Source organism: Manis pentadactyla, chromosome 6 (genome assembly GCF_030020395.1).
Source record: "Manis pentadactyla isolate mManPen7 chromosome 6, mManPen7.hap1, whole genome shotgun sequence".
Classification (NCBI taxonomy): domain Eukaryota; kingdom Metazoa; phylum Chordata; class Mammalia; order Pholidota; family Manidae; genus Manis; species Manis pentadactyla.
In genome coordinates, this window is record NC_080024.1 from 108390583 (window position 1) to 108412746 (window position 22164).

The 22164-nt window shown below is 37.3% G+C and overlaps 1 protein-coding gene and 1 non-coding gene across 3 annotated transcripts in view; both read left to right on the forward strand.

Annotated features, from left to right (window-relative positions):
* PIEZO2 (piezo type mechanosensitive ion channel component 2) overlaps positions 1–22164 on the forward strand; it is a 455534-nt gene that overhangs the window by 278142 nt on the left and 155228 nt on the right. For both annotated transcript variants that reach the window (XM_036880702.2, XM_036880703.2), the window contains exons 6-7: positions 2543–2753; positions 4297–4510. In XM_036880702.2, coding sequence (XP_036736597.1) covers positions 2543–2753; positions 4297–4510 — 425 coding nt within the window. The remainder of the gene's footprint in view (positions 1–2542; positions 2754–4296; positions 4511–22164) is intronic.
* Positions 9944–10050, forward strand: LOC118909948 (U6 spliceosomal RNA). Its single transcript, XR_005023782.2, has one exon. It is a non-coding gene; the product is annotated as a U6 spliceosomal RNA (small nuclear RNA).

Sequence of the window (22164 nt, forward strand, 5' to 3'; positions counted from 1 at the left end):
CTTCTCAGGCTTGAGGACAACTATTATTATTATAATTTTCATTGTTATCCTCTGTTGCTGTTGTGGAATCTGGTTATACTACACCAGCTTTCTTGCACAGGGACCATTACAGAAATTGAGGGTGCATAGATCATGAGGCAAGAATCCTGGAGGGGTGGAGTGTAGGGAAAATGGAAGTTCCTATGTCCAGGATCCTCACCTGACCATAATCTACTCGTCCACTGCACACATGCAGTGATGTAACTGGCCTACTGCTTAAGCGCATGCTTACATATCTGTTGGCAGTGAGCCATTATTGTCTGTGTTGCTACATAAAGAGCTCCACCCAGTTCCCAGCCAGCAGAGGCTGAGATGGATTGTAGACTTTCTGGATGCAGGTGTGATTTTAGCACTCAACCTGCTACCATGAAAATAAAGCTTGGTATAAACCCTCTTACCCCCAGTGTTCCATTGTCATTATTTGGTCTCACCAAATCCAGAGTGAACTTGCTTGGAGTTGAAAGCCTCTGGTGAGATGAGTGGGTTCAAGAAAAAGTAAGCACAGGGTTATTAAGTGGCACCATGCACCTAGTCAACTCTTGGCAAGTTTTGCTTTGAGAGGCAACTGTAGGCTGGAAGGAGTGTGTTTTCTAAGGTAAGATGGGGCATGTTTGTTGATGGGGTGACTGGGGAAGAAAGGAAGCAAAGGTGACACAGGGGACAGGGGCTGATGGCTGTGTGGGCCTGTCCTCTCTGGAGTCCCAGCATTCACTCACCTACAGCCAGTAGGTGTGGGGACGAGTGCCTGCCCCACAAGTGGGAACAGGGCCATCAGTGGACAGCATGGAGGATAAATTGGTGGAAGAAGTTTGTCTAGGGACAAGTGCCTATTTTCTGACACTTGGAGCCTTCGTGCAGTGCCTGGAATGCTCTTGCCGAGGATTTTCACATAGTTGGTGATTCAGTGACATTCAAATCTCTGCTTAAATGTCACCTCCTCAGAGAGGCTCTCCCTGACCTCAGAATCTAAAATAGCCACTCTGTCACCCACAATCACATCAGCATTTTTTAATTCTCTGAATAGCATTGATTACTGTGAGAATATTCAGTTTGTTATTCTTTGACTTGTTTATATGTTTATTGCTGTATCTCTACTGGAGATACTAGTATATACTAAGTCCTGAGCAGATAGAAAATTCTTAATAAGCAGGAGACATTCCTTTTCCTTCAGGAAAAAGTACAAATGTGTCATGATGGTATACAATAAAACCCAGTTTGGGTATATAAACTTGAATAGACCTGAGGTTAAACCCGTGTGTGTGTGTGTGTGTGTGTGTGTGTGTGTGTGCATACGTGTAGGGGGTGGGTGTACAGCCTGCGGCCTTGGCTTCATCAGTAGCCAGCTTGATCCCAAATGGTCTGTATCCTCCTGGCAACAGAAGAGCTCTCTGTTCTCAGAGCTCAGCACTCACGTGAACCTCGCACCAGCCTTCCTACGCCTGCCTGCCTTCCTCCAGTGAACCTGGGCATGGAATTTCACATACCATCAGTGGATATTATGTAAATGTCTGAACTAAGTGTATCAAGAACCTTTAAGATGGAGAAATCAGGCTCTACTCTTTAAGCCTTAAATAGGTGTCTTGACTGGGCCTAATGGTCGTTCTGGCTCTGCAGCCAGCTGCAGGCCTTCCAACAGAGCTAAAAAAACCAAGTCTGTCAGCCTAGGGGCAATTGCAAAGTTGCATGCATCTAAAACAGCTTCCTTTTGTTAAGGTGATGGTTTATATTTACAATTCCTTAAAAAAAAAACCCTATGCCTTCTGGAGAAAGATTCGAATTTGCCAAAAAACATTTCTATGTATTCTTTAAAAACAAAACAAAAAACACCTTAGTAGACCCAGTTTAAAATAATACAGGGAAATACGTGTATGTCTGGACATATGTTTCTTCCCTAAGTCTCTAACAATAGTACAGAGGTGCTCAGCTGTCATAATTAAACCAGTATATCATTCTCTACAAGGATAAAATAGAAAGCAACTATATTTAGCCAAGTAGCCCAGGATCACTCATCCTCCCACAGTCAGGAAATGCCAAAATAGTGAACAAAAGTAAACTTGAGAAAGAAAAGGGCTTTCCTGAGCATGGATTTGGCCCACCCTTTCAATTACAGCCATGGCTACTTTGATCAGACCTCCCATCACCTTCACCATAAACTGTAAATTTGAGGAACTAATCCCAGACTGAGGAAAGCTAAGATTATTAATAGATGTTTCAGACAGTTTCTTCTCCTGCTTGTAAAAAATAAGCTCCTGTCGGTAAGATGACATGCTTTTAGGGACCCTATGATTAGTGATGTTTCCTGTTTACCTCTTCAGGAGAGATCAAAGTTACTTGGGCTTATACAGGGTCTCTCAGAGACCTGGGGGGAGGTAAGTGGTAGTCTGCATTTTTTTCTGATTTAAATTTCACCTCATTGACTGTTTCATAATTTGCAAACCATGTTTCTGCTGGGTGGATGGGCAGAGCTCTGGACTGAAGTGTTTTCTGTTTTTCATTTATTTAGGCTGGAGGAGAAAAAATGGATCCAGAAGAGGCCCTGATCTATGAAGAGGACTTAGATGAAGGAGCTGGTGTTGAAGGCGAGTTGGAAGAAAGCACAAAATTAAAAATGTTCCGCAGGCTTGCCTCCATGGCTTCCAAGCTTAAGGAGTTTATTGGCAACATGATAACCACCGCTGGGAAAGTCGTCGTGACAATTTTACTCGGTTCATCAGGTGAGAGACTCTAATACAGGATGGAGTGCAAGTAGCACTTTGGCAAATAGTCAAAGAAGTTGTTGAGGAGAAAATAAAGAAGGAAACAATTCTATTCCTTGACATCAAAATAACAATGGTAGCTTTTGTAAAACTGGCCACATGTACAAACCACACACAAAAAAATTTCCTATTCATTTCTAGTGTTTATGTTTTTAAATGATTCCTGTTAACCTCTATAAAGCAATCTTTTCCATATCTATTAAGTGATGCCATTTTCTATGTGCAAGTCAGAAAAATGCTATTCTTCTTCCTCAGAGCCTATGAATGGTGATCTGCTACAGTGGGAGATTTCAGTGTACCCACCAGAGTTGCTTATGTGCATTCTGAAAGCAAGTCTGTTTACCTTGAGGTATTATTAGTCATCTTAGTTTAACTCTCCAGTATATACTGATTTTCTTCCTAAATTAGATTGTAATCTTGCAGCACAGACACTCACTTCCTTTAAATTTTGGCCTTAGATTGTGTATTCCATAATAACATTATCCCCATCTTCCCCTTCCTTCCATCTCGATGCTCACCATTGCTTCAGAGAGGCTGGGCGTTTATTCCATACTGCTTGGTTGAAATTTCACAAGACGAACAACTTAACTGTTTTTTAATATGGAAATTAAAAAGTAGAAAAAAGAATAGAATTTCTCAGGAAATATAACCCAGTATTTTAATGAGGAGTCAGTTTCAAATGCCCACACCCCAACAAAAAGTTTTTAAATACCTCTAAAGGAATTATCTCATTTTATGTTTCCCCTTTTGATGACAGTGCAAATCAAATGTCATCAAAGACAAAGATTTAGTAAGACTTTAACTGCCACAGAATGTAATTATTATGACTCCTACTTAACTACCCTCACCCCAAAAAATTAAATCATTATTTTAAAAATGTATGAGGGAAAGTTGGAATGTACAAGTATTCTCGAAAAATTTTGCAGAGAAGTAGGAAGATGGAAACAGGTAAGGATCAAAACCGAAAGTTCCTGTGATATGACTGCCCTTGCATTGTTCACCATGTAAGAACTTATTCACTATGTAAGAACTTGTTCACCATGTAAGAACTTGTTCGTTATGCTTCAGAAGATTGGAGAGTGTTGAGGATTAGGCTTGGGGTTGATTAATGATTGTGCATTGAGTCCCTGTACAGAATTTTATTGTTGTTAACAACCATTTGATCAATAAATATGAGAGATGCCCTCTCAAAAAAAAAAAGAATTCTACTGATAGGAGAAACAGTAGTTACTCGGCTCAACCACCACAGGAAGAATTTCTTCATCTCTGGTATTTCTCCATATTTACAAAAAACACTTTGTGTGTGACTCTTTTTTTTACAATAAAAATAGCACTAATTTTGGTTTTTATAAATAAAATGCGGTTAATATTTTTAAAAGTCTGATGATACCTAAAAGCATAGCAAAGAAATTTACATACACTCCAATAATTACATTTACTGAGTGTTAAGTGACTCTCCAGTTCTATGCAATTTTTCATGATCACATTTCTTCTTCCTTAGGTATGATGTTGCCATCTTTGACCTCATCTGTGTACTTCTTTGTATTTTTGGGTCTGTGTACCTGGTGGTCTTGGTGCCGGACGTTTGATCCATTGCTGTTCAGCTGTCTTTGTGTTCTGCTGGCTATTTTCACTGCGGGACATTTGATTGGACTTTATTTATATCAGTTCCAGTTCTTTCAAGAAGCAGTTCCACCCAATGACTATTATGCAAGGTAAGATATATTGTTCAGACATTTCAAGTAGAGGTTCCTTCCTTTATGATCTAGTTACAGTTTGCAAGGGCTCTTCTTGGTGCCAGTTGATGTGTTAAGCAAAGGTTTGTCAGGGATGAAGGAAGCAGTCTAGCTTTAAATTTATTGACTGACAGTCTAGAAGGAAATAGAGGTCCTCTTCAGATGGAGGTACTGCTGGGACAGAAAGAGGGGAAGCTGCAAGTAGAACAGACATATGGTTTCGGCTGTTGAAAGAGATCCAGGAAGGGCATTTTACATAAAAAAATAATCACTATGTGTTAAAGCATCCATAAAATTTACATAAAAAATATTTACATAATTATTTACATAAAAAAAATTTTTTTTTTTACATTTTTAGATTATTTTTAGATTATTTACATAAAAAAATAATCACTATGTGTTAAAGCATCCATCTAGAAGAAGCTCTCACAGACAAAAATAGAGGACAAATTGAGCATCAAAAAATAATAACTAATTGATTGTAAAAATTTTAAAATAAAAATACATGAGTTCATGATGCAAGAGAGAGAGAGGAAGGTAGAGATAAATATCTAACTTGCTTCAATTGTAGGTGACTTACACCAACGCCTACAGTGAAAATGGGAATTAAAGGTAATTTACTTTGACTTTATAGAAGGAACTCTAGACCATTCTCGGTTAATGAGGGAAAACTACTTTTCACAGGGTGATGCCAGCTAATGAAAAGGAAAGGAATAATAGAATTAGAAAATTACCATTTATGAATTCTTAATGAAATAATTGATCCTAATCACAAAATGAAACCATTACTTAAAAAGTCTGTTGTAATGAAGAGTGTTTGCAACAATGACAAAATATTATTTATGCTGATTTACTTATATTTACTATTGTAGCTACACTGATTTGATTATATTCACTATTATTTACACTGATTATTTACTAATTGCAAAGGAAAAATCAAACCTTTGCAATGATGGTTAACACTTAAACCAATTGATCTAAACTAACATTACCAAAAATGAAATAACACAACATTTCATACTTCTCATATTGTGATGCTGTATGAGGTTATACAGTATCATATTGTTAAACTTTTAGACCTAACCTCCAATTTATAGGACATATAAAGGATAGAAAAGCAATCGACTCTGTAGGAAAACAGAAAAATTCAGAATGTGGATTCTGAAAGGTAAATGATCTGGTCCCTTCCAAAAAAAAGTGGCCTCATGAAAAAGAAGTGCATGTGGAGGGAATGGGGGCAGGAAATGTTCTAGTTTAAAGGGGAACTAAGGAGACCTAGAAAACAGATGGAAGCTGCACTCATGATTCCATCCTGGTTCAATGGCAAATCTCTAAGGGACACTTTGAGGTTAAATGGGGCGATTTCAACATGTATTGGTTACTAGCTAATAATAGAAAATTATTATTAATTCCTAGGTGCATGATTGTATTGAGGATATACAGGAAAATATTATTTTAGGAAATACATGCTAATTATTTAGGGATAAAGTGTCATGATGTCTGAAACTTTCTACTGGTTCAGCAACCAATGAGAAAAAGAGAGAGAAAAATAAAATTATTTAAAATAGGTATTTCCTGGTTTCACTTTTCTTTTCCTCTAGAAAAGTTCATAACATTTCCACAGAGAGACACGAAAATGTTGCAGAAAAAAACGAGGGAGCCGAAGTGGCAGGAGGGAGCCTGGGGGTGAGGTGCAGCCAGCGTGCTTCCCTCTGGGGGGCTGGAAGGGGTGCAGTGCTCTTGGCTCCTCCCCATCGGTATTTTTAAAGGACATGAATAATGTTATCATGCTGACGGTATAGGTTTGCATCCTTCTTTCGAGAGACCCTAATGTGGTGTTTACATGATGGTAAGCGTGAAGAAGCCGTGAGCGTATGACCCACTCCCACACTGGCCGTAATAAAAGCTAGTTCGTGGCTGTGTCTACACAGTGCTAACCAAAGTGTGTCGAGTCCTAAAACTTACCAGTCAGTTAAGATAAGTTAGTTTAGTATAAGTTAGTTTAGTTCGTTTTCATTCAACACATACAAGCGCATATACACACACACTACTTAAGTCTGAACCCAATTGGCTTAACTCGGAGGCAAGACATAAAAACAACCTAAGTGTCCATTGATGGATGAATAGTAAAGAATATATATATATGTATACATATATATATATATAATGGAATGATATTTAACCATAAAAAAAAGAAATCCTGTCATTTGCAACAACACAGATACACCTGGAGGCATTAGGCTAAAGTGAAATAAGTCAGAAAGAGAAACACAAGCACTGCATGGTACCACATGTGGAATCTAAACAAAAATGTCAAGCTCTTAGAAACAAAGTAGAATGGTGATTGCCAGGGGCAGTGGGATGGGGGAAATGGGGAGGGTTGGTAAAAAGTACAAACTCAGTTACAAGATAAATTGTAAGGATCTAAAGCACAGCAGGGTCACTATATAGTTAGTAATACTGTATTGTATACTTGAAATTTGATCAAAGAGTAAATTAAAGCACTCTCACCAAAAAAAAAAAAAAGTAACTATGTGAGGTGATTGACCTGTTAATTAACTTGATTGACTTAATTGTTTCACAATGTATACTTGTATGAAATCAACACATTGTACATTTTAAATATTATACGATTTCATGTGTCACTTGTACCTCAGCTAAACTGGGGGAAAAGACTGAGAAAACTTCTTAATAATGCAGATTATGTAATATTTCTTTTAGCAGAAGGGAATGCTGAATTTCAGTACAGATATTTGTGCTACACTAAATGATCCTTTAGTTTCTTCTAAACATTTAAACTTTGGTTTATTGAATACATACAGAAAAAAACGTTTGTACTGTTGGAAGGGCTGCCTTTAGGGGATGATTTAGTTGGAAATGTAAATATCTTCTATAGGGCAGTAACCCCCACCTACCACCCACCCTCAAAGTGTCTTTTGTTCCATCTAGAGACAAACGATAGGAAATAAACAAAATACTCAGAACCACCTTGAAAACACCTTTTCTCTAAAGGATCAGTTGGTTCTCTGTCACAGTTCTTTCAGGAAGCCATCTTTGCTGAAAAGCAGCTATGGACAAGATTTAAAAGAATGAGTGTGGCTGTGTTCCAGAACTCTGTGAATACCAAAGTTTGGATTTCATATCATTTTCAGCTTTCATGAAATATCTATTTTTTAATTTTTCTATCACTTAAAAATGTAAAACTGGTATTAGCTCACAAGCTATCCCCACCAGGTGGTGAACCAGTCCTGCCAACCTGTGGTATAGATAATAAGTCCTAATAGTGTAATAATTTATCATATTTATTCTTCATTTGAATTGTCACAAATTTAAAATTATAATTTATCATAGCCATTGTGTACATAATCTCTTTAAATACTTTAAAAGGTCCACTTATAATCTCACAGGCTAAGTCAGGTTGCTTTCAGGGCATAAACATTTTAAGCTAAACAAGACAGTATGTATTTATATATGTTGTAATACATACATATATTCTTTATATTTGTTGTATATTTCCCACCATTAACTGATGATAATAGGACTTTGCATTTTAGTCCTAGAAAATTTAGAAATTTATATACTTAAAACAATAGCTTTTTCATAAGACATAATTTCAGTGACCATTATCAATCCCAAATTCTGAGTTGGAAGAAAACAAACTAGAAACTGTAGCAAAAAAAAAAAAAACATTTTGCATGGACATTTGTCACAAATTTCATAACCACAGATACTCCAGCCCATAGATCCAACTTGGGATGTGGCTGTCCTTAAAACAATTCAAGTTGCTTCTATCTTCTTGTAAGCTTTCAGATAGGCCCTCTACTGAGAACTATTTTTATTTTAGAAAAATTAGATTTATCATTAGTGTAATACATATTTGTTGCTGATTATTTGGAAAAGAACAAGGATAAACACTTGAAAAATGTAACCTTAACTCCCAGAAATAAATATTGGGTTTTTTTTGGTGTATATTCTTCCAGTATTTTTCCTATGCATATATGTGCTTTTTAAAAACAAACTTTGAATCTTAGCACACATACTGCCTTATTATGGTGTTGTACTCAAGTTCTGCATTTTCCCAGGTTATGAAATGTTCTTCTAAAATGTGATTTCCATGGGCTGCAAAGTGTTTGATTGTGTAGCTATATTATAATTTAGTCAATCCCTGATTTTTGACAATTAGGTTTAGATTGTTCCTCATTTTCCTCTCTTGAATAATGTTCCACTGAGCACTCACATTACTTCTCAATTTAAGTAAAACTCAATGATGAGCAAGATGCTACCTGGAGATTTCAATAGCCCTGGGCCAACATTAGGATAATTTACTGGCTTATGATTCCCTCACCATGCAGGTATAGTAAATGGAAATCCCATCCCTAGCTGTGGCTCAGATATGAGGTGGTGTTTTTCTCTAGGGTGATTGCTTCTTTCAACCCTGTGGCTCCAAGGGATCTCACGCTTCCTTTGAGCCCCTTGCAGACCTGTGGTGGGATTTGCCCATTATGTTTTTGCTGGGGGAGGGTGTGAGGTGAGCAGGGACCGACAAGCAGGAGACCATGCTGAAGGTGGAGGCGGAGCAGGGCAGTGAGGTTGCCTCAGGGAGATTCCCTTTCACTTTTGCATGTGGGAGTCATGTCACTATATTCCCCAAACCAAAATTCACTGCTCGTTATTTGGTGGTTGTGAGTGTACTCATGGGAAGGTTATGACACTGTGTCTCAGAGTGGGATTCTCCTTCCCAAATCTGAATCGCTGTAGTTTCTTATAACCATATAAAAAATTGAGTGACCACCTTCTGAAGTTGATTCAGCAAAAGGAAGCTTCAAAAAGAATCCACAGAACTGAATGTAAGACTAATAATATACCATTCAACATAGTTTGTTTCGTAAAATAGAGCCCTAGTAACCCTGTTCTTCTGGCAGGACTCCCTAAGAAAAATGGTGAACTAAACAAAATTATGCTTAGCTCATCCAAAATGTCATCGATCCCAAGGTTTTGTATTTCCATAGGGAACTTTGGCAGACAGCAAACACCTCAACTTTTGAAAGACATGAAGCAAGAATTAAAGGTGTTCAGATTCTTCCAATTGCATGTGCATGTCCTCATTTGTTTTCCTACCTGTAAAACTGACCACTTTCACGAAGCTCTGAGTCTTGGCCTGTGGTCTTTCTGCTAAAGTGCTGAAGGTGCACTGGGTAGGGCATCCTTGTCCCTTTGGCAAAACACAGGCAGGTAGACCTGATTTGTTCTGTATTATCATGAATGTGAGATGCCTTGAAAGGCTTTAAAATGCATTCAAACGCTATAAACTTCTCCTTACTGATGACATGAATTAAAGGTCAATTTTAATAGTTTGGCAGCACACCACTGCCTGAAGGTCCTCACTTTTTGTGCTTTAAAAAAAAATCTTGAGTGCTCGCTTCGGCAGCACATATACTAAAATTGGAACAATACAGAGAAGATTAGCATGGCCCCTGCACAAAGATGACATGCAAATTCTTGAAGAGTTCCATTTTTTTTTTTTTAAATCTTGAATTGCCTACATAATATTGGTAAAAGTTATGACATAGGCCAAGGTGGGGAGACTGAAATGCCTATTATTTTTTAATCATAATATTGACACCTGGAACCCATAAATTTATTTTGCAGCCCTATTAATGAACACTTTGTGTGCACTATGCATTGAGATGCATATGTGACTGAATAATTCTTTAAATTGCCTCATCTAATCTCCAGCTCGCTTTCATCCCAACTCCTGAACTGTCTAGAACATTCACAGGACCTCTGCTGGGATTGAACTTGTTTGCTCAAATTGAGTTTGTTGCAGTGCTGCTCTTTTCACCTTAAATTGTGAAGTTTGGAAATTAAAGGGTAGGAAGGAATGGGAGAGAATTCACTCTCTGTGAAAGTAGGATTCTCTATTAAATGAATGTACATTGATTTGTACTGTGTTACCCTTTTAATGTCCTATTTCAATAAATCATAGTGATATGAAAATATGTTATGTTTAGTGAAGGAAAAGCTTATATTTATTTCAGTGTTAAGACAATGTAAAAATGAGAAAGAAAGCCTAAAATTCCAACATCATGAGTTAGCTATTCTGTAACAAATGAGAAAAATTTGTTGTTAAAAAGCAAACATTAAAGTACATATTACTTATTATATCTACATTGTAAATTTTTATACTTGTCATAAAAATGTCAATAATATAGAAGGAGTGATAAAGGCAAGTGTTGTATATCTTTTTCTTCTGGTTTGGAGAAGCCAGCGGGTCCTTTAGAAAATGCAGTCAGTTCTTCTGTTAGGTCTGAAGCAGTTTGCTTTTCAAGCAGTTATACAATCCAGGTTATTTAAGCAAATGTAATTTGCAGCCCAGCCCAGGGTTGCCATGGTATGCCTGTCTTACATTAGAGTGATCTGAGGTTTAGTAACAGAAACAGCACAGAAAGACTAAATTGTTTTTAATGGAGACCAGTTGGCAAGAACTTCATCTGAAAGCAGCCCAGTATGTGGGAAAAATAAATGTAAGGCAGGTCATTTTAATGCTAAAGAATATAAATTAACCCAACCAAGTTAACACTGTCCCTTTACATCTCTGTTAACAGATGGCAGGTAATCTATGAAGTCATTGAATTTGTAGAGTCAGTAGGTGATGGAATGATAACAAAACTTTTGGTTTCTCTGTGAAAAGATTCTTAATGATTAAGTGACTTGTTCCACACTTCTCTGAGTTAATTCGTGCTCATCTAAAAGGTAAAACATGAGAGCCAAAAGAGAAATTAATTGACTTTCCACAGAGGAATGGGAAATCAATAGAATATAAATACTTGAACCCCTGAATGCATTTGTGCAATTTGCCACAACCTTATGGTCACTTGGGCCATAAATTGATGCATTGTGGACCCAGGCTTCCTGGGAATCAGGATATGATGCCCAGCCATGACACCTGGCACTGTATACAGAGCAACTACTTCTGACCAGGAGATGAGCCTGGGCACGGCACGCCTGTCTAAGCCAGAGACCTAAAACTTCCCCACCTTACCTTCCAGAATTTCAGCCTTAATGAAATGTCATGGAGAAAATTTATCACCTTTTGCCTATTAAGGGCACCTTTCAGGAAGGATTTCCCTTTCAGCATTCACAGAGAATCTGCCCCATTCTATGGGGAAACCTAATAGCTCCTGGTTGACCTGATAGTGCAGACTTGTTCTAGATGGTTCAGACCTGTCAGAGCAGCTCACCTGCACACATGTTGCAACAGGTCAAGACCCTTCTGCCCAAGACCCTCCTTGCTATCAAGCATAACATGAGCACTGCTCTCCTAGAGCATGGTGTGCAGAGGAGGACCTTACTAATGCCTGCAAACTCAGTCTCCGGAGTCTCACAGCTTGGGACTGAATCTTGACCCTGCTACTTTCTGACAAGAGTGCCTGGGTGCAACCTTACTTAACTGTGTGCTTGTGTTTTCCTATCTACAAAAGAGGAATGAAAATAGTGTTTGTCTCAGAGCAGAGTGCTGGGTTAAATAGGAGAATACTATCAAGTGCTTGGCAGTGTGGAGCACGTATTTAAAAGGAGCAGATTTTATTGTTGTGGATGTTGTATTAATACACATAAAATATTTTCTTTATTCAGATGAACTTGCCCATCTATAACAATGTGGCCTCATCTGGGATCACACGTGCAGTTCCCAGAGCACATTCAGCTACTCCATCCCCTGTGCTGCTTCTGTCACAAGAAATGCCCTTCCTCTGTCTACTTCACCCCACACCCTCCTACTCTTCCAAACCTAGCATGAGCACCTCCTTGCAGAACCTTCCATGTTCCCTTTTGTGAAGAACAAGAATTACCTCCTGGGCAAATGCCCTATGTAGACTTGCTCCCTAACACTTGCTGCCTTGGACCATGACAGATTGTTGCTGCCCGAGCTTCCCCACTAGGCTCTGACTGGGCAGCCTTGGTGCTCTCACGCAAAACACTGCTTCCGGTAACACGATGATACTGACACTAGCACACTAATGCTTGCTCAGCAGCCTCAGAAAATCCCTGTCGAGCTGGTTTTCTCTCTCTAGCTCCTAAAACATTTGCATTCTACCTCCTTGTGTATTAAAATAACATGCAACTTATTTAGGTTTTTCCTAAATGTTCAGCCTCAGATGTAGCCACTGGCTGTAAAATGTGTATGGAAAAATTATTTCTGAGAAAGGTCACTGTCAATCTTAATGCACACACTGCGGCCCCACTGCTGCATTCTGTGGTACGTACCCTCCAGTTATCAAATCCCAAGTTCAGCGCGAAACAAAGGAAGCTATGGCATACTTGGTTCTTTAAGTGCAGTGTTGGAACATATCTAGTTTTTGCTTGAGAAAAATGATAGTTTCAGATTTATTTATTTATTTAGAAAACTCAAGAATAGCTTTATCCTTGATGGTTAAAATAAACACGGTTAAAGTAGTAAGTAGCTTTCACTTTTGAAGAAATTAGAGATTTCAGTTCATATTTAAATATGTTTCTTGGGGACCTGGTTTACCTCTTACGGCTGAGAGACTTGGGGTTTCTCAGTTTCTTTGGGCTTTGTCTTAACAAATGGGGCTACTTAGCTCCTCCAGGTGCTGCGGAAAAAACTGATGAGGTGATGCACACTAGGGTCCATCCGTGCCTGGTGATCAGAGGGCAATTAAACGTTAGCTCTACTTCTGTAGTTTTCTTGTGTGAAAGTGTACATAGTGGTGCTCTTTTTTCCAGTTTTAATGAGAAATAATTGGTATATATCACTGTATACATTCAAGGCATACAGCATGATGGTTTGATTTACAAATATTATGAAGTGTCCTCAACAGGTTCAGCTAACATCCATCATCTCATATAGATACAATAAAAAAAAAACTTTTCCTTCTGAGGAGGATACTTAGAATTTACTTTCTTAACAACTTTCCTACATGTATAACAGCAATGTTAGTTACAGTCATCATGCTGTACATTACAACCCTAATTATTTATTTGTCTTGAAACAGGAAACTGGAAGATTTTACCTTTGACATGTTTCCCTTCCCCTAACCTCCACCTCTGCTAACAAGCTTTTTTTGTTTTTTCAGATTCCACATATGAGTGAGATCATACAGTATTTGTCTTTCTCTGACTTACTTCATTTAATGTGGTCTTTCAAGGTCCGTACATGTTGTACAAATAGTAGGATTCCCTCATATTTTATGGCTGAATAATGTTCTATTATACGTATAGTTACATACCATGCTCACCACAGTTCTTTATCCATTCATTCATTAATGGATATTAGGTTGTTTCCATTCATTGACTATTGTAAATAATGCTGCTATGAGCATGGGGGTGCAGATGTCTTTTCAAGTTTGTTTTTATTTCTTTTGGCTATATTCCCAGAAGTGGAATTGCTGGATCATTTGATAATTATATTTTTAATTTTTGAGGATCCTCCATACTGTTTTCCATAGTGGCTACACCAGTTTACATTTCTACCAGTAGTGTATCAGGGTTCCCATTTCTTTATATCTACACCAGCATTTATTATCTTTTGTCTCTTGATGATGACCATCTAATGAAGGCGTATCTCATTGTGGTTTTAATTTGAATTTCCCTAATGACTAGTGATATTGAACATCATTTTGTATACCTTTTGGCCTTTTGTATATCTTGTTTAGAGAAATGTCTATTCAGGTCCTTTGCCCAATTTTTAATAGGATTACGTAGTTTTTTTCTATGCACTGTATGAACTCTTCATATGTTTTGAATATTAACCCCTAATCAGGTATATGGTTTGCAAAATTTTTTTCCCATTCCATAGTTTTTTTTTCACTATGTTGATCATTTCTTTTGCTTTGTGGAAGCTTTTAGTTTAATGTCTTACTTTTTAATTTTTTGTTTTGTTGCTGTACTTTTGGTATCATATCCAAAAAATCATTACCAAGACCCAGGTCAAGGAGCTTTGTTCCTATGATATGAGTCTAGTGTCATTCTTTCATGTGTGAATATCTAATTAAGCCAGCACCATTATTGAAGAGACTGTCTTTCCTCCCATGAGTTTTCTTGGTTTCCTTGTCAAATATTAATTGATGTTATATGCTTGGGTTTATTTCTGAGCTCTTGATTTTGTTCTACTGGTCTATTTGTCTGTTTTTATGCCTGCACCATACTGTTTTGATGACTGTAGCTTGATAATACAGCTTTAAATCAGAAAGTGTGATGCTTCCTGCTTTGGTCTTCTTTTTCAGGATTTCTTTGGCTTTTGTGGTTCTATATAAACACTATGAATTTTGCATGTTAATTTTGTATCCAGCAACTTTACTGAAATTGTTGATTAGATCAAACAGTTTTTGGTTGAGTCTTTAGAATTTTCTAATACAAAGTCATGTCATCTGTAAATAGAGACAGTTTTACTTCTTCCTTATCAGTTCTGTTACTTTTTCTTTCTTTTACTTTTCTGATTGTTCTAACTAGGACTTTCAGTACAATGTTGAATAGAAGAGAGAGTGGGCACCCTTATTTTATTCCTGATCTTAAAGGAAGCATTTTGAATCTTTCACCATTGAATATTATGTTAGTTGTAGGTTTGTCATATATGGCCTTTATTATGTTGAGATATGTTCCTTTTAAGCCTAATTTGTTAAGAGTTTTTATGATGAATGCATGTTGAATTTTCAAATCTTTTTCTGTGTCTATTGAGATGATCATGATTATTTTCTTTCATTCTATTCAGGTGATGTGTCACATTGATTGATTTGGATATGTTGAACCATTTTTGCATCCTCAGGGTAAACCCCACTTGATCATGAGGAATGATCTTTCCACTGCGCTGCTGAATTTGGTTGGCTCATATTTTATTGAGAAATTTCACAGCTTTATTCATCAGGGATATTGGCCTATAGTTTTATTTCCTACTGGTCTCCTTTTCTAGTTTTGATATTGCAATTATGTTAGCCTTGTAAAATGAGTTTGGGAGTGTCCCCTTTGGTTTTGGGGAAGAGAGTTTGAGAAGGACTGGTGTTAATTCTTCTTCAAATGTTTAGTAAAATTCACCAGTGACACAATTTGGCCCTGGAATTTTCTCTGTTAGGAGGTTTTTGGATAATGATTCAATTTCCTTACTAACAATTGGTCTATTTAGATTTTCTATTTCTTGCTGATTCAGTATTGGTAAGTTGTAGGTTTCTAAGTACTTTTCCATTTCTCCTACATTGTCCAGTTTGTTAACATACAATTGTTCATAGAGGCCTCTTATGATCCTTTGTATTTCTATGTTATCAATTGTAACATCCCTTTTTTCATTTATAATTTTGTTGTTTTGGATCCTTTCATTCAGTTTTTTCATGGTTAGTCTAGCTAAGAGTTTGTCAATTTTGTTTATCTTTTCAAAGAACCAACTCTCAGTTTGGTTAATCTTTTTTATTATTTTTCTGTTCTCTATTTCATTTATTTCTGCTCTAATCTTTATCATTTCCTTTTTTCTGCTAAGTTTGGGCTTGGTTTCTTCTTTTTCTAGTTGCTTAAGACATAGTGAGATTGTTTATTTGGGTTGTTTTATTTATTTGCTGCATGCCACAAGCTCTGATATGTTGTGTTTCCATTATCATTTGTTTGAAAAACTTTTCAATTTTTCCTTTAATGTCTTCTTTGAGCCATTAGTTGTTCAAGAGAGTATTGTTTAATCCATGGGTTCATGAATTTCCCAGTTTTCCTCTTGTTACTTTCCAGTCTCAAGCATTGTGATCAGAGAAGATGCTTGGTATGATTTCAATCTTCTTGAATATTCTAAGACTTGTATTGTGGCCTAATATATGGTCCATCCTAGAAAATGCCATCCTAGAAAATGTTCCATGTGCCCTTGAGAAGAACATCCATCCTTGTGTTGTTGTATAGGATGTTCTGTGTATGTCTTTTAGGTCCATTTGGTTTATAGTATTGTTCAAATCTGTTTTCTTATTGATTCTATGTCTGGATGATTTATATGATTTATCCATAGTTGAGAGTGGGATGTTAAAGTCCCTAACTATTATCATATTATTGTTTATTTCTCCTTTTAGTTATATATATATATATATAATATATATATTATATTTACTTTTATATATTTAGGTGTTCTGATGTTAAGCATGTAAATATTCATAATTATTAAAGTTTCTTGGTGGATGCATCTCTTTCTCATTGTATAATGACCTTCTTTGTCTCTGTGCCATTTTCAGTTTAAACTCTATTTTGTCTGATATAGCTATCCCTGCTTCTTTTCTAGTTACCATTTGCTTGAAGCATCTTTTTCCATCCCTTCACTCTCAACCTATGTGTGTATTTAAGGCTGAGGGAGTCACTAGTAGGCAGCATATTGTTTTATTATCCATTCAGCCATTCCATGTCTCTTAATTGGGGGATTCAAATCCATTTACATGTAAAGTAACTATTATACATAAGAACTTATTATTGCCATTTTGTTCATTGTTTTCTCATTATTTTGTAGACCCAATGTTACTTGTGCCTTACCCTGCTATCTCTTTTTATCTTTTGCTCTCTTTTGGTATTAGTGTGCCTTGACTTCTTTATTGTGTTCTGTGTAGCTACTGTAGGATTTTACCTTGTGGCTTACATAAAATATTTCAAACTTATATAACCCTGTTTTAAACTGATAACAACTTAACTTCAATAGAACTCAAAACTTTATACTTTTACTCTTCCTCCCTCTCACATTTTAGGTTATTGCTGTTACAGTTTATGGGATTTTTATAGTGTGTAACTAGTAATACATTATTGTAACTATGGTTACTTTTACTATATTCTTTTTTTTAACTTTTAAACTAAAATTGTTAGTGTAATATGCACCACTATTGCCACATTGCAGAATCTAACTATGCCTATGTATTTGGCATTATCAGTGAGATTCACCCTACTTTTCATGTTTATGACATTAACTAGCCTTCTTTTGCTTCCACTCAAAGAACTTCCTTTAGCATTTCTTGTAATATTCTAACATATTACAGAATCCCTCTGCTCTTGTTTATTTGGGAAGGTCTTTCTCTCTCCTTTGTTTCTGAAGAACAGCTTCATTGGTATTGAATTCTAGGTTGGCAGTTGTTTTCTTTAAATATTTTGAGTATGTCATTCCCTTTTCTCCTTGCCTGAAAAGTTTCTTTTGAGAAACTGCCAACAGTCTTAAGGGGGTTCCATTGTATATAACTTTTCTCTTTTCTCTTGCTTCTCTTAAATTTTTCATGGTTGCTATTTCCTTGTCAAATTTTTTGTTTTGACTATGCATTGCTTTCCTAATTTTTGCTTAGTTATCTGTCTGTGTTTTCTTGTATTTCACTAAAATTCCTTAAGAGAATTATTCTGAATTCTTTATCAGCTCCTAGATCTCTATTTCTTTGGGGTAAATAATTGGAGCCTTATTAGTTTTCCTTTAGTGGTATCATATTTACATGGTTTTTCATGGTCCTTGATTCCTTACATTGGTATTTATGCATTTGATTAATTTGGTTCCTCTTTCAAACTTTAAAGGTTTCCTTTAGCAGAGGCCGTTTTGCCAGTTGGTTCAGTTTGGATTTCTGAGTGTGTCTCTTGGTACTGTCCTTGGACAGATTGAACCTGCTATTGTGGCCTAATTTTGCGTGAGGCAACTGAGCTCTGAGGATAGGGATGGTGAGGTATGCCTATGGCTGACAGAAGTTGGAGAGGGATCTTGGCTTGATTCCCTACCCAAGTGAGGCTTCAGGATAGGATAGGATCCATGGTTACCTGTGGATTCCCTGGGCAAGCTCAATAAATTATCAGAGTGGGTACTATGCTCCTATTGGATAGGGCTATGAATTAGCTTCCCTGTCCTAGCAGGGAAGTTGATCAGGACTCAGGGCTTGTACAGCTTGTTGTTTGGGGACCCCAATCAGGCCAGAGTGTGCACTGAATTCCCTGGTCAAAGGAAGCCATCACCTTTGCTCTGCTGCTGGGGGAAGCCAGAGGCTCTGTAAGCGCCTCTATAGGTAGGGCTGTTGAATGGACTGCGCAGGTTCCCATGTGCTCTGGTTATATTCCCTGGTCAGACATGCTGAAGGCTGTATTCAGCAATGAGTAGGGCTATGAATTAGATTCTTTACTTGGGCATAGTGAGAGAAGCAGCTTTAAAGTTGATAAAGTTCTTTGTGGTCTTAACTCAATCTGACCTACATCCCAAGTTCCCTGACCAAAGAGAGCCATTGGCTTTACTCTACAAACATCAGCTTTGTCCATCTGTCTGTAGGCTCACACCCCAGAGCCACGAAACTTCTAGGAGTTATCACCAGCCAATCTGGTCAGGTGGGACTAGAAGATACTTTTGCCAGCAGATGGGGCTATGTTTCAGTTCCTTTGCCTGGGTAGGAGGTAAAGGGCCACTCTAGGTGACTCTTAATTTCCCAAACAGGCTTTCTGGTTGAGATGGGCTAGGAACTGCCCTCAAATTTGGCTATGAATTAATCCCCCTGCTTGTGCATAGAATGAGAATGCTCCATGCCCAGTACTGGCTTTGCCCTGGGAGCAATCAGTTCTATCCACCTCATGGCTACAGCACTCCTGGGCTGCACAGCTTCCAGAAGTTGTCACTAGCTCTCTGGTCAGATGTGGCCAGGAGATGCTCTCCATATCAGCTGTGGCTGTGTCTGCACTCCTTGCCTGGGCATGGGCAAATCAGGCTTTAGGGCTAGCAGAACTCCTCATTTGAGGATCTGAATCAGCATATATGCATCCCACTGAGTTCTTAGGTCACAGTGCCCCTCCAACTCAATTCTGCAATACATAAAGCCACTGGTAAAGATTACTACTTGGGCACAGCTGGTATGAACTCAGTCTGCAAAAATCTGTTTACTGGTTGCAAGCCCCTCCCTCTTTCTCTGTCACAGATTCCCAGTGGTTGAGCCCCTCAGATTCCCCCGCAATCTCCAGGGGGCAAGATCAGAGTAGGGACTCCCACAAAATGGCCCACAATGCTGGGGGTGCTCATTGTCTCTTTTCCCACTGGAGGAACTGGAGGCTCAGGGGGGACCCCTGTGTGGTGCTGTGCTGCCTGGGGGAGGGCAATATGGTAACGTTGCCACTTCTCTTACCCTCTGGTCAGGGGGTGCTTCAGCATCACCCCCATATTCTAGGATCCTTTCAATAGTGCCTTGTTCTTCAATAGTTGTTCTTGTGGAGGAGGGAGCACAGTCAGATATAGCCAATGTCAATCTTGGTTATACTATTTTTTTAATTAAATAAACTGTTACGTGTGAAGGCTAGTAAGAAAAATGTTTCTGTATCTGTTAATTACCAATTTATATGACATCTAGTAGTTTAGTAAAATCCATTCAAATAAAATGTTCTCTTTCATCTTCCCTTTCTCTCATTACCATCACTGTATTACAGTACAAACAATCAGTCCTGGCTGTGGGAAAATTTAGTACTATTTACTTCTCTTTCTTGGTATTCTCCCTATAAACAAAGCATATTCCTTAAGCAAACCTAAGTTGAAATTATATGTATGTATGTGTATATAGAAAATGGAGACAACTATATAAATAATAGTAATTCCCCTATAGGTTTGTTATGAATATTAAATGAGTTAACATTTGCAAAAAACAGTTCCTAGAACCTAGCAGAAACTATAAAAAGGTACTTATTAAATACATTTGTTAAATAAGTTGTCCAAATAGTAATTAGGAATTCAAGACTTTGATTAGAATTTCAATAACATTATGTAAGTATAGTCCTTATATATATTTATTTGTAAGCTTTTAGTTCAAAAAACCTTTAAGTTTTAGGCAATATAATTGTAGGCGCTCGCTACATGACTTAGCAATAGCTATCATTTTTGGTTAGTTATTTTGGATGAGATGTTTTGGCCAATGCTTTGTATTTCTTATCTTAATTAATTCTCACAATAACCCTAGTAGGTAGGTACTGTTATTTTTATGTTCATTTCTTTAAAGATAAAATTGAGACTTAGAGAGGTTGGGTATCATGTTGATACCACACACTTATTAAAAGACAGAACCAGCATTTGAACCTGATTCTGTCTGATTCGGAAGCTTGTGCCCTATTAGTTATACCGAGCATAACCACCTTCATAGAATAGCAACCCTATATAATGTTTCTACTGCCTTCTTAGCATATTTTTGTACAATCCTTTCATACCACCAGGTTTCAAATTGGCTTTCTGGTGATCCAGTCTTTGTACTTTCTTTTGCTCTTCAAAACCCAGGGACTCTCTAATTTTGGCCCACATGAGGGACATCTGTAGTCATAGCAACATGAAGCAGCCTGTTGGTCGGAACACAATGGAGGTGGACTGAGCTAGTCCCTTTGGATACATTGCACTTGGATCCAGGCAAGGAGTGTTAGCAGTTTGGCCTAGCAACTCAAAAGACAGGAGCCACATCTAATTTATCTTTGTGTTCCCTCAGTATCTGGAGCTGTATCTAGCATGCTGCAGGCTCCAGTGAACACTTGCTAGGTGAAAAAATGACTCATTTTACCATTTAATCTTTCAAAATCTGAAGAGGAATAAAGTTTAGGCATAGTTTACAGTTATATTTTTTTTGAATTTGCACCAAATGATTGGTATTAATGAACATATTACAAACTATGCCTGCATGGTACATTAAGATTCTTTCAACTTTAAAAATTAATAGGAAATTAATGATCATAGAATTTCTTGTGGGATAAAAATGGACTTTTCCTTCAAATTGAGATAACAGCCTATGAAAAATTAAATCTAAAGTGATCTTTTAAGGAAGGGCATTTTGGAAAAAATTATTTATCAGACTTTTTACTGGAAGGCACAATCTTCTTGTTTAAGAGTTAAGATTCTCATCCACTGTCTGGATTTTAATTGATTGCAGCAACACCTCATTAATTTTTTAGTTTGATTGTAAATAGGCCAGTTTGGCTGATTTGTGAGGTACTTTGAGAGCAATATTGCCTCATAACTGCTTGTCTTCCTGAAGTTCAGAATGCTGCGTATGCAGTACCTTCTGCAATTATATCTCCTTTTTAGTTCTGAGCAACTCTGACTCAAGGATAAGAGGTTAGCTCTGAAAATATGAATCAAGGTGCTTTGATTTTCTCCTTAGAGTTTCTGTAAAGAAACTGCACTGAGAAAACTTAGCAAAGGTTTCTAATAAACTTGCTAGTTACTCATTAATGGTGTAAATAGTGTAATTGTTTTTAACAGCTTTCTGGGGGTACAATTTGATAAGTTTTAAGATAAATATACCCATGAAACCATCACCATGAGCAATATAATGAAAATATCCATCAAACCCAAAAATTTCCTCATATCCTTTGCAATCCCTCCATCTTGCCCATCATCCCCTTCCCGCCCCACCCCCAGGTCACCACTGATGTGCTATCTGTAACTAGGTTATTTTGCAGTTTCTAGGATTTTATATAAATAGAATCATATGATATGCATTTATTATTGTTATTACTATTTGCCTGGGGGCAGATCTTGCTTCTATCACTATGCCTAATTATTTCAAATTTAGCCATGTTGCAGTGTGAGTTTGTTTCTCATCCTCACTAACACCATGGTTGATCTTCTTAAATTTCAGGCACTTTAATAAGTGTATATGGGCAATTCATGTGATTTTAATTTAATTTGCATTTTC